Source organism: Triturus cristatus, chromosome 1_2 (genome assembly GCF_964204655.1).
Source record: "Triturus cristatus chromosome 1_2, aTriCri1.1, whole genome shotgun sequence".
Lineage (NCBI taxonomy): Eukaryota > Metazoa > Chordata > Amphibia > Caudata > Salamandridae > Triturus > Triturus cristatus.
The window spans coordinates 902,271,388-902,284,496 of record NC_140580.1 but is presented as its reverse complement, the minus strand read 5'-3'; the positions used below and the strand labels follow the sequence as shown (position 1 = coordinate 902,284,496).

The 13,109-nt window shown below is 46.9% G+C and overlaps 1 protein-coding gene across 1 annotated transcript in view; it reads right to left on the bottom strand.

The window, feature by feature from the left end:
* ACAP3 (ArfGAP with coiled-coil, ankyrin repeat and PH domains 3) overlaps positions 1-13,109 on the bottom strand; it is a 328,968-nt gene that overhangs the window by 147,302 nt on the left and 168,557 nt on the right. Inside the window, exon 4 of the mRNA XM_085609611.1 lies at positions 7,944-7,997. Coding sequence (XP_085465737.1) covers positions 7,944-7,997 — 54 coding nt within the window. The remainder of the gene's footprint in view (positions 1-7,943; positions 7,998-13,109) is intronic.

The window sequence follows — 13,109 nt, the reverse complement described above, 5'->3', positions numbered from 1 at the left end:
GACACGTGAACCTATATCTGACCGCCAGAATGGTACGCAATATTCAACACAATACTCCAGACACGGCCTCCAAAACTGGATACAATAATCAGGCTTTCGGAACTGACCACAATATGATAGATATGTCCCCTGAAGTACTCAAGATGTGGCAATGCCCCCAAAGTAGGTGTGCGGAAGGAGAGTGGTATGTACTGCCCCTATTGTCCTTCTAATCCAGGGTTGTGTGTGCCCACATGTTTTAAATTGTACCACACACAGAGTTTTTGGCTACAACTGTGAGCATAAAAGTAAACCGACTAGTCTGTATCGTTTTATATTTTTTGTTCAGATTTCATGGTTGGCATAAGTGTGATGTATTTAGTTAGAACTGTTGTGCTTGTAGTTATAGTTGTATATCTATTGCCAATTGGTTTGTGTTCTTTTTTGTTGCATAAAATATGTATGGAGACAATACTTCAAGTAGCGGCCCTTGGGATTAGACACATACTGCAGAGATGGCTTCCAGAACTTGGCATGTTATTCAGGCACATCAGCCTAGAACTTGGACGAATGATATAGATGGAGACGCTGAGGGTGGCAAACATGGGCACTAACTCCATTTCTAGAGGGGGTTAAACCAGCATCAGGCCAAGTTTCTTCGCACTGCTTCTACCGCCCTCCCCTCGCCAGCGTGACAAACCTTTGCACAGATGGTTTCCCACGGAAGGCTCAGCATGTTTAAATGGCTCCATATGTGAACACTTGAACCCATGCCCAGTTTTGATACATTTTTGGGAGGGAATGAAAATAATTTTTACGTCTGAAGGAATCAGTTTTTTAGTACACATCGGTTCTAGACACTACACCCCAGAGACTGCAGTTCGAGGAACTTCACCTCAGTGACTGCCGCTTGAGACACTGAGCCTGACAGGGAGGGAAGTGTTTATAGTGAGGGAAGGGCTGGACATCACCACACGGCAAGAGCAACTCTAGATCATTCACCTTGGAAAGAGGACAGTTTTTTTTTTTTTGCAGTTTTATATAGCGCAATCTCGACTAGAAGGTATTGGAGCGATTTCCATGAGCATCGGTTACATTACACAAGGACACATTCATTTTTTGGTAGGCACTGGGAGATTAAGTGATTTACCCAGAATCACAGGATTTGAGCCCATGCCAAGACTCAAACCTGGTCCCCAGTTCTAAGGTCGCCAGCTCTGGCCGTAACACCACACCCTCTCCTGTCTTCTAGGCACAGGCACTCTTCCTCACAGTGAACGATGGTCTGGACACTCCACCTCAGTGAGGGATGCTCCAGACATTCCACCGAATAGCGAGGGAAGCGAGAGAAGCTCAGGGTAATAGTAAATCCATCACCAACTTGTAAAGATGATTAGCACACAGAACTGAGGTGGAAGTATTTATTAGAATAAATACCCTGACACATAAGGTGGAGCGACCTTACTCAACTGCAGTCAAAGCCAACTGCCGGTTCAACCGCCACCAACATTCCAAAGTAGAACCCATTACATCATAACAGTCAAAGACCAGAAAGTACAGTGCCTGAGAGGAAGCACCTCTAAATCAATTGTTCAAATGTACATCACAACACCATCCAAATTACAATAAAGGTAGCTCCAGAAATGCATATCACAATGAAGGCAGTTCTAGACTGCCCATGTCACGGAAAGTGGAGCTCTAGACACTTCGTATCAATACCTTCCCGCCTTACCATAGAGAGAGGGCAGTTCTAGACACTACACCACATAGTGAGGGTAGCTCTAAACATTCCACCTGGGAGTGAGAGCAGCTCTTCACAACCACTTCTTTGTGAAGAAAGTCCTCGACACTTTGCCTCACTGAGGACAGCTTTGACATCCACACCCTGTAGCAAGGAAACCTCCATACACCTTCAATCTGGGCAGTGTAGGTCTGGACATTGCCCACCCCACTGTGAGGGTCATTCTACAAACTCACATCAAAGGTAGAGCAGGTCTCAACAGCACACATCATAGCAAAGGCAGTCTCCACCTCACAATGAGGGATGCTCTGGACACTCAACCTCTCAGCAAACGCAGCTCAAAGCACTCCACGTGAGAGTAGAGCTAGAGAGGTGGAGGCTCCAGTGCTCCTCTTACTCATACTGTCCACCTCATAGCAAGCGCAGCTATAACACTCTACGAGAGTGAGTGAGGGGAGCCCTGGAACCTTCCCCTCTGTAGCTCTAGACGCTCCACCTCGCAGCAAGCATGGCTCTAAACACTCTACGAGAGTGAGTGAGAGGAGCTCTGGAACCTTCACCTCTGTAGCTCTAGACACTCGACCTCGCAGCAAGCACGGCTCTAAACACTCCACGAGAGTGAGTGAGAGGAGCCCTGGAACCTTCACCTCTGTAGCTCTAGACACTCGCCTCGCAGCAAGCACAGCTCTAAACACTCTACGAGAGTGAGTGAGAGGAGCTCTGGTCCCTTCACCTCTGTAGCTCTAGACACTCGCCTCGCAGCAAGCATGGCTCTAAACACTCTACGAGAGTGAGTGAGAGGAGCCCTGGAACCTTCACCTCTAGCTCTAGACACTCGCCTCGCAGCAAGCACAGCTCTAAACACTCTACGAGAGTGAGTGAGAGGAGCTCTGGTCCCTTCACCTCTGTAGCTCTAGACACTCGCCTCGCAGCAAGCACAGCTCTAAACACTCTACGAGAGTGAGTGAGAGGAGCTCTGGTCCCTTCACCTCTGTAGCTCTAGACACTCGACCTCGCAGCAAGCATGGCTCTAAACACTCTACGAGAGTGAGTGAGAGGAGCCCTGGAACCTTCACCTCTGTAGCTCTAGACACTCGCCTTGCAGCAAGCACAGCTCTAAACACTCTACGAGAGTGAGTGACAGGAGCTCTGGAACCTTCACCTCAGTAGCTCTAGACCTTTGATTTGACAGCAAGCACGGCTCTAAACACTCTACAAGAGTGAGTGAGAGGAGCTCTGGAACCTTCACCTCTGTAGCTCTAGACCTTTTATTTGACAGCAAGCACAGCTCTAAACACTCCACGAGAGTGAGTGAGAGGAGCACTGGAACCTTCACCTCTGTAGCTCTAGACATTCGACCTCGCAGCAAGCACGGCTCTAAACACTCTACAAGAGTGAGTGAGAGGAGCTCTGGAACGTTCACCTCTGTAGCTCTAGACGCTCCACCTCGCAGCAAGCACGGCTCTAAACACTCCACGAGAGTGAGTGAGAGGAGCCCTGGAACCTTCCCCTCTGTAGCTCTAGACACTCGACCTTGCAGCAAGCACGGCTCTAAACACTCCACGAGAGTGAGTGAGAGGAGCTCTGGAACCTTCACCTCTGTATCTCTAGACACTCGACCTCGCAGCAAGCACGGCTCTAAACACTCTACGAGAGTGAGTGAGAGGAGCTCTGGAACCTTCACCTCTGTAGCTCTAGACACTCGACCTCGCAGCAAGCACGGCTCTAAACACTCTACGAGAGTGAGTGAGAGGAGCTCTGGAACCTTCACCTCAGTAGCTCTAGACTAGACCCTCCACCTAACAGCAAGCACAGCTCTAAACACCCTACGAGAGTGAGTGAGAGGAGCTCTGGAACCTTCACCTCAGTAGCTATAGACCCTCCACTTGACAGCAAGCACGGTTCTAAACACTCTAGGAGAGTGAGTGAGAGGAGCCCTGGAACCTTCACCTCTATAGCTCTAGACCCTCGACCTCGCAGCAAGCATGGCTCTAAACACTCCACAAGAGTGAGTGAGAGGAACCCTGGAACCTTCCCCTTTGTAGCTCTAGATGCTCCACCTCGCAGCAAGCACAGCTCTAAACACTCTACGAGAGTGAGTGAGAGGAGCTCTGGAACGTTCACCTCAGTAGCTCTAGACTAGACCCTCCACCTAACAGCAAGCACAGCTCTAAACACCCTACGAGAGTGAGTGAGAGGAGCTCTGGAACCTTCACCTGAGTAGCTCTAGACCCTCCACTTGACAGCAAGCACGGCTCTAAACACTTCAGGAGTGAGTGAAGGGAGGTCTGGAACCTTCACCTCATTAGCTCCAGACTGTCCGCCTCACAGCAAGCGCAGCTCTAAGCACTCTAGAAGGGAGTGAGGAGAGCCCTGGAAGCTCCCTCTCTGTATCTCTACACTGTCCACCTAAACGAGAAGGTTTTTTGAGATACCCCACCACACAGTGAAGGCTGCTCTAGACTCCCGCACTTTCAATTCAGTGGATGCAGCTCTAAATATTCCACCTTGTAGCGAGGCAAACATTGGCGTTATACCTCACTGTGGGACCAACACTTGAAACTGAATCCCACAGTGAAAGCCACTCCATATACTCAACCTCACAGCGAGGGCAGCTCTACTTCCAAAATTCAGAGCAAGGCCAGCACAAGACAATCCAACTCACGATGAAGGCAGATCTTTTACCTATCCTCACAGTAAGAGCCCTTCTAGACACCTCCCCTCACAGTGAGCACGCCTCTAGGCACTCCAACTCACAATGAGACATGCCACCTCCTTACATACATTTTCACTTGTGATGGTGTATTGTTGAGCACTAGATTGTCATGTCACAAACAATTTGCAACATTCGCTTTTCAGACTGTGTTTGTAAAGTCCATGGTGATGCATCAGCTCTGAGTCCGCTGCATTGAGAGCAGTTCAGAAGGCCACGATGGTTCTTTAGACCGTGGGTTTTGCTGCATTTAGAACATGGCACACACAGGATCCCTGTGCCTTACGACAGGAGGAGAAAGGCCCCAGGTACTAGGTAAGGCCTCCTTGTAGACGGATAGCTTCAGGGCCTTCTTAAATGGCACAGTCTGAGTTGATTTCTCTGGTGTGGATTGCAGACAGGGTGTCCTCCCCACTACTCTTTTAGTTCAATCTGAATTAGCACTTCACTTTTTGGAATCTCAAACAAAGGTTATCACTAGGAAGCGGTGCGAGGGGTTAGGTTGGGGTACTAGGCTCTGCTCGTGTTCTGGGCCTTTTCCCACCTAGACCTTAGACCATTTTAATGTAAGCTCTTGCTCTCATGAGAGCCAACTCAGCTCTTGGAAGGCTGGATTAATTTGGCGTTAAGCAGGCACTCACCGCATGGGTCTGTAGCCTTGGAATATCTGGATTTGTTCCCTTGGTTCTCCAGTCTAGACTGTCCATGTATCTATCTGGCTGTTTTGTAAAGCAGGAAGTGCTTCCTACCAATAATATCAGAACACTGACTAGACAGCAAAAATCCAGGGGGCCAACAACGTTTATAAGTTTTTTGTGCAAGCTCCTTGGAGGAGTAAGGGTACCACATTCTTAGCCTTGTGTGTTCTAGTTACTCTGCCTGACAGCACGGCCAGTTCTATTTACCCCAAACATGGAAATGGTAATGCAAGTCACCCCACCTCACAATGAGGGCAGCCTTGGTTACATCGCCTTATAGAGCGGAAACTTTTGACACCCCCCCCCCCCCCCATCTGTCATGGTGATGTCCTAGATGCTCATGAGGATGTTCTACCTTAAGGTGTTCTCGATGAGGACGTTCTAGATGCTCTCTCTCGCAGTTGTTACAGTGCTAGGTACCGCACCATATAGTGAAGGCTGCTACAGACACCACCCCAGAGTGAGGGCAGTTTGAGCTACTTCACCTCATGGCGAGAATAGCTTTGATAAACCTCAAATGGACGGCTTAGATGCCTCACCTCACAGTGATGGGAAGTATAGGCACCACCTCACAGTGAGTTCAGATTTAGGCACTTCACCTCATGCTAGGTCTGACAAACCTCACAACATGGACGTCCTAGATGCTCCACCTCAAAGTAAGGGCAGCTCTAGATACTCAACGCACAATGTGGACAGTTTACACTATTAGCACAATAAAGGCAATTCTACATGCTGCACCTCAGTACAATAGGAGCTGTAGACACCCCACACTGTGACGGCAGTTCTAACCAATAAGCCTCACAGTGAGGCCGTTCTGCATCAGCCAGGGAGGGTCAGGCTTTTCCTTCTTTAGTTAAGCACAGAAACCCTGCTTAATTCCCATCACACAGCCTCAGAGCGGGAGATATGTTCTGGTAATGCCACGGATTAGCAAAACAGAAATTACCTCTGTAACCATAAATAAGACATTATTTTTACCTCAGAAGTCCTTTTTATTAACTCTGGGCTTCATTCATTCATGTTCTTTATTTTGTTTTATAAGAAACGGATATCATCAGTGTCAGAGAGGGTTAGTGGATCTTTGATGTATTTTAGGAGAGGTCTGAACTGAGCAGAACAAGGAAAGCATATAAGAATCTTAGGCTGCGGTCGATTCAGGGAGCTGCTGAGGACACGACTCCACACCCTAAAAATTATACCTTCTCTTTCCTGTTTGACATCTCGCTCATGGTGTGCATAGAGCATCGCAGCTATTGCAGTAGTGACCACCGCACACTTCCACCACTGAGAATCCTTTTTCAAGACCTCCATCAGGAACTACTAAACAAGCCTCCCTGTTCCACCGGACATCCTTTAGCTAGACCTCCAACAAGAACGGGCATTGCAGTACTGACGCCACACAGCTCAACTGCGGAACCTTTAACAAGAGCGCCATCAAGTGTTCCATCACCATCAGGACTGAACCAGATCCGGCTCCACCGCAGAACCTTTACTTAGAGCACTATCAAGTGGTTGCAGTACTTGAACCGTATCCTGCTCCAACGCAGAATCAAGACCTCCAACACAAACTGCAAATGTGAGACTGATCTCCAACTAGCGTTACCGGGAAACCTCTATCCAGACCTCCATTGCCCCCTGTTGGTTGAATTCTGACCAACAACTGGCTCCACCACAGAAACTCAACGTAGACTTCACAGCTTCCTTGTACAAGACTGACACCACACCACCTGCACTACCGCATCTCATTCCTGACCTAGATCACTCGCAACTGTTGCACTTGTGACCCAACTTAGTTCTGCCAAGGTACTCAGTTCTGACCTCCATTAACAGACCACCACACAAAGAGACCTCAATCCTGATTTCAACCCCCCCCCCCTTTTTCTCACCTGCTATTCAAATACTTGTATACACATAGATCTGTGAATGCAAACAGATCCTAGTTTGGAGTATCCCCTACTGTGCTGGCGCTGACACCCTGTGTGCTTCTGTCCTCACCTTAGCTACTCCTGCTCTTTCATTCTTGAATGTACCCTTTCTCTGCTATGGCAAATACCCTTAGTCCAGTCCGTCAAATCCAGTACTAAACCCAACATGTAGCTTCCACAGCACCCTGCTTCAATCCTGACCTGCTGCCCCCCTGTATTCCAGTAATGAGACTACACAAACTACTGCTTTATGCATCTATGTCCTTGCCTGCACCAATAACCTGATGTTTATCTACTGAGACCCATACATAGCTCTGCTGATGCTTCTCAATCATGTAGTGCAGCACCAGATTTTTAGTCTAACAGGAAAGCAAGGACCTCCATTTATCTCAGATTCCTCTCTGGGAACCGTCATGTGCACCTCAGCAGACAGTGACAGAGTGGTACATCCCAGCCACCCTACATCCCCAACAACCATCCTCCTTTACTTAAAGGTTTTGCAAGTTTAAGTGTGGCTCAATGATTAGAGCGGCAGACCCTGATGCAGAGGTCTAGCCCGGGACCAGGGTTCAACTCCCCGCCTCGGAGGGTCTTGGGCTCAAAAATTCCACGGACTTGATAATTCTCGCCTCGGTGCCATTCCAATCATGGAGTCCCACTCTGCAACTCTGGGCAATAGCTTGCTTAATCTCCACAACGGCCCCCACAACGCTAAGGATGCCTGGCCTCCACCTTGGGGGTGCTCAGGAGTGGACGCCTCACAGGGATAGCCAGGATGGGTTCCACAGCGGTATTCGTACAAGCGCCTTGAGACCCTTGCGGGTGAGTAGTGCGCTATACAAGTATCAATTTACATTACATTTACATTTACATTTAAGTCTGCTTACCATGTGGTAGTTGTTCATCTCCTGCAAGCTGTCCCCAAACTTGTCCAGGCATTCCTGCAGTGAAAAAAGAAGGGACAGGAGTCAGGCAGCTGTCCATGTGGGCCAGGCCTCACTCACACAAGACTTTTACAAGCCCTTGGCACAGAACTCCATCACTTGTCAAGCGGCTGCTGAAGGCGGGTCTGCAGCTATGTTAGACTTCAGCTAAAAATGGCTCCAGACAGACAACACAGCTAGACTTTTGTATTTTACTTCCTGCCAAGCTCCAGAAATATCCCAAACTCAGAGACTTGCCTCTGTGCCCATCATGTGTAATTTGTTGGCCTTACCAGATGCGCGTTGGAGCATCAAATAGGCCATGGGGACATAATATCTTTCTTTAGTTCATACACGATTCCTTTTAGGATGTGGTTACATTGCCATCCATGGACCACATGGTGCTTTTCTGGGCTTTAATTCTTGGTGTGCTGCTGCCAGAGTCAGGCTCAGCTGCAACATTAGGACCGAAATATCAAAGGGGCATAGGATTGCAACTTTCTTTTACGACTGCTCAATGGTCCCACACAGAAGGAGGTGCATTTTGTTGTATGGACCCTTCTGTAAATCATGGATGCAAAGTTGCACATAGCAATGAATGGGGGGTGTCCTCCCATTTGCAAGGTGGCAAGGCCCATGGAAATTAGAGAACATCTTTGTCCATGCAACTGTTCCACATTTAAAATGCAGGTCTCTGGGCAAAGTGGTACTTAAGGGATGCGCTCCCTTTGCGCCAGGCAGGAGGTGCACAAACAGTCTACTGCACTTTCTCCAGAATATGCACTACCTCTCATTAGCTGGACAAAGCTCATTGTTCATGGCAATTGGGCACAGAGCCCATGTCTACGACCTGATGTGGCAAATGTTCGAACTCGGCATGCAGCCCACGGTGTGCACCAGGGCTGTATGCACAGTTCAATAACACCCCTATAGTTTCCCATGATCTGACAATTCCTCACTCCAGAGGCATCAGCAGCACAATGCCTTTCAGGAAAAACATTAAGTGCATAGGAAACAGAATACATAGCAGCATTTAGCAGCGAACCTAGAAAGACTGAACTGTACTGCTATTCCAACCTTAGCTCGAAAGCAGAGGGAGTAGAGTCCAGATCAGCAATGAAAAAAGGACTTAGCAAAACCAAGGAATGCAACCTAAGCCTTTCATTGAGTGTTGGAGAAATAATGACTTTGCAGCCTTCGACTCAACAAACAATTATTTAGCAATATTGAGCCAAGGGGAAGCAGGCAGGCGTAGCAGCAGTGAGCATAGGAGAAAGGAAGGACTTGTCTGTACTCAGGATAGGGAAAAGAAAGAGCAACAACAACTAGAAGGGACTAGAAAGACTTGGCAACCCAGAGCAAAGATCATTTTAACAGTGCAGCAGCATGCAACAAAGGAAATTTAGCAGAAAAACAGATCTGCTTCTAAACTGAAGGAATTAGCAAAAGCGTGTGAAGTGGAACAGAAGGAAAAAGCAGCAGCAGATGGAATTGGAATGATGTTGCAGTCCTTAGAAAATGAAGTGGGCGGGCTCATTAACACAGAACAGACATACAAGACTAACAGTATACAAACCAGGAAACAGAAAGATGTCACAACTACACCTGGACGAAATTTTCATTACACTGATGAAATTGGCATCATTTCCAAATTTTGTGGCATAGGGAAATTCTGTATATTTCTGGAAAATTCATATTACATGACTTGGTCATGCTGCAAATGCCTCGTCAAGAGAAATCTACTGCTCAACATGTCTGAGAGTATCTCACAAGACTTTTTATGCAAAATGTGCCCTCGCGCTACAATAGTCACCCTAAGATACAGGAAACACTTAGGCCATTATAAAAGCATAATTTTGCATAACTGAATGACATTTTAATAGAACTTCAGGAAATGTCACCAAATGAAACGAAGCAATTTGGCAACCCCCTAACAAAGAATGGATGGAAGGACAGAGTTTGCTACAGGAAGAAGAAGAATGTGAAAGGTCTTGGGGACAATGTATCCAGGGAAGAAGAGATGAGCAGAGAGTACAACACTGAACATAACAAACAGAAAGACTGTGCAGCACTGACTAGAGGGCACCAGGAACAGAGGATACAGAAGAACTTATCAAATTGAGCCAAAGGAATAAAAAGGAATTGTTATCAGTGGACGAAAAGAAGACAATCTGAGATCAGGGTAACCAGAAGCGTTGGCAGCATCCAGCATAAGGACTAGGATTCTCCAGCACAGGGAAAAGAGATCCCCAGCAGTGAGAAGCCATGGAGGAAAGAAGATGCTATAAACAGCCGTGAGTAAATGAAAGATACCTGCTGCTTAAAAAAAAAATGACAAGACAGAACAGACCAGCAAACCAAAACTAGGCAGACCCTAGCAGGGGAAGAAGAAAGGCATGGCCTCATTTATCATGGGAAACAGAACTGGCTGACACGGGCAGGACAGAGCAGAAGGACTGAGTATACCTGGAAGGGAAATAGAACGATGGCGTAACACTACAGAGAAAGACAGGACCCAACACCTCTGAGCAGAGGAAGCAGGCTGGCGTTCCAGTACAGGGATGAGAATGACTTAGCAAGAATGAGCCGAGGCGACGGAAGGGCCTGGGAGCATTGAACGAGAAAAAGGGGACAGTAGCTTTGTGCTGCGAAAAAAGAATTGTCAATCCTGAAGACACAAAACAGAAGAAGGAAGAGGCAAAGTACAGTCCAATGGAGGACTTAGCAGCCTCGAGCAAAAGAATGTCAGTGTTTGGCACTGGGAGCTAGAATTTAGAGACAAAGAGCAGAGAAAACTGAACTCGTTACTAGCACTGACCAGATGGAATGAAAGGCTCAGATGAACTGACTCGATGAAATACAACGGTGTAATAGCAAAGCTCATGGTGAGAAGACATGTAAAGACATGATCCTATCTTAAAGAGACAAACTGTAAGGATTCAGCAGCAATGAGCAGAGGAAAGGAAATGTAAGGACTGCAGCTATGAGCACAGGGGGTAAAGTGCAGGGACTTAGCAACTATGAGCAAAGGAAGGTGAAATGTAAGGACTTTGCAGCTATGAGCAGAGAGGGTGAAGTGTAAGGACATAGCAGCTATGTGCATAGAGAGATGAAATGTAATGACTTAGCGACTATGAGCAGAGGGAGATGAAATGTAACTTAACATCAATGAGTAAAGACAGGAAATATGCAAGGATTAGATGGCTATGGTCAGAGGGGTATAAAATCCAAGGTCCTGGCAGCAATGAAGATAGAGAGGTGAAAAGCAAAGACTGGGCATTAATGAGAATGAAAGGGTGTAGTAGGAATGAGCCATGGGAACAGAAGAATGTGTTTGCATTTAGTATCGGTAAGAAAAGTATGCTGCTATCTTCAGCTCCTGAGAGAGGAGGGCCTAGCAACACTAAGAATAGGAAACAGAAGCACCAAGCAGCACTGAGCCTCATGACTCAGAAGTCCTGTCAAGAGGGAACACAACTGCTTTTCAAACTGGATAATCACCCCGAGTCGAAGGAGCCGTTTCAAACCCCCATGTCGTTCATTAGGGAGTGGATGAATGGTAATCAGTGGAAATTAAAGACGGATAAAACCGAAGAGATCATAACCAAAAATAGGCTTGAACACTGGACTGAGTCATTTTGGCCAGCCCATTTAGGAGATTCCCCCTCTCAAAAGAAAACTGTAAAAAGCCTTGGAATCACGATTGATGCGGACCGGTCTCTGAAACCTTAAACTGGATCCGTCATATAATCTTCCTTGCTAATGCTTCCGAGGATAAAGGAAAATCGCCAATTTTCTTACCTAGGAGGCTCATGTTCAAGCTGTTATTGCCTTAGCGCTATCAAGATTAGATTATGCTAATGTGTTGGCCTTCCGAAAGGCCTCATTTGAAGATTGCAATTAGTTCGGAATCAGGCTGCTCGTCTGATATATAAGCAACCTACATTTTGCCGTGTATCTCCACTGATGAAGGACCTCCATTGACTGCCAATTGAACAAAGAATAACCTTCGAGGTTGGCTGTATTCTTTTCAAAACCCTTCACTGCAATGTCCTTTCTTTCATCCGCTCACAGATTCAATAGTTCACTCCTAAAAGTCCTCTATGCTCTGCCCAACTGGGATCGTTATCAGTCCCTAAATATAAGCGTCAGCCCTTGGGAGGGCTCAGATTCTCAGTGGTCGATCCAAAACTATGGAATACCTTTCCTCACGAGATCAGATCTGCCAACGGCTATCCATCTATTAGAAAAGCATTGAAAACGTGGCTTTTCAGGAAAGCTTATAACATTTAACGTCTGCTCGCTTCTCCAGAGCGCCATGAAACTGTTTGGTGTACGAGCACTATATACAAACATAGTAACATAACAGGGAAGAAAAGGACTTCTAGCCATTTATAAGAGAAACAAGCATTGGCATAGCCAATAGGTCTCACCTTTGGGACCTTATAAGTGTTTAGCCATGCAACAGTTGCATAACTAAATACTTATAAGGTCCCAAAAGCGAGACCTATTGGCTATGCAAAGTGGCCGTGCGGCCGCGAAAGTAACAGTGATCGCGATCACGATCAAACATCAAAGCGGTCGTGCGGCCGCTAAAGTGAAAGTAATCGCGGTAAAGCATGCCGCGCGCGCCCACGCACATGCACTGTAGCTCTAGGCTGGCCTGGTAGCACTTTTTGGAGCCCTCTCAATAAGTCTCGCCAGACCAGCGCATGCGCTGGGTCAGACGAGACCTAAAAAATGGCTCAAACAATCCAGTCCGAATGGAAGGGTCCATCAGCACGGATTTGGAGGACAGAACTATATGGAAGCATTCAGAAGGAAAACTCTGACTTGGAGGAATTGAACACCCAGAAAAAAGAATCACTCTTCACTGAGTAGACTATCTGATCAGCTTTATGAAACAGAGGAAAGTGGCACAGAATCACTAAGCAGAGAAAACAACATGAATGAGCAATGTTGTGATGAGAAAATAGAACTTCCAAGTGGCACTGAAAATAGAAATGAAATAAATTTGAAGCACAGGGAAGAGGGGAGCAGAAGGGGTTAGACGTATGTAGTACAGAAACTGGGGGCTCATCAGACACATTAGGCAGAGGAAAAGAAAGTCTCGTCAATAATTAATTGACG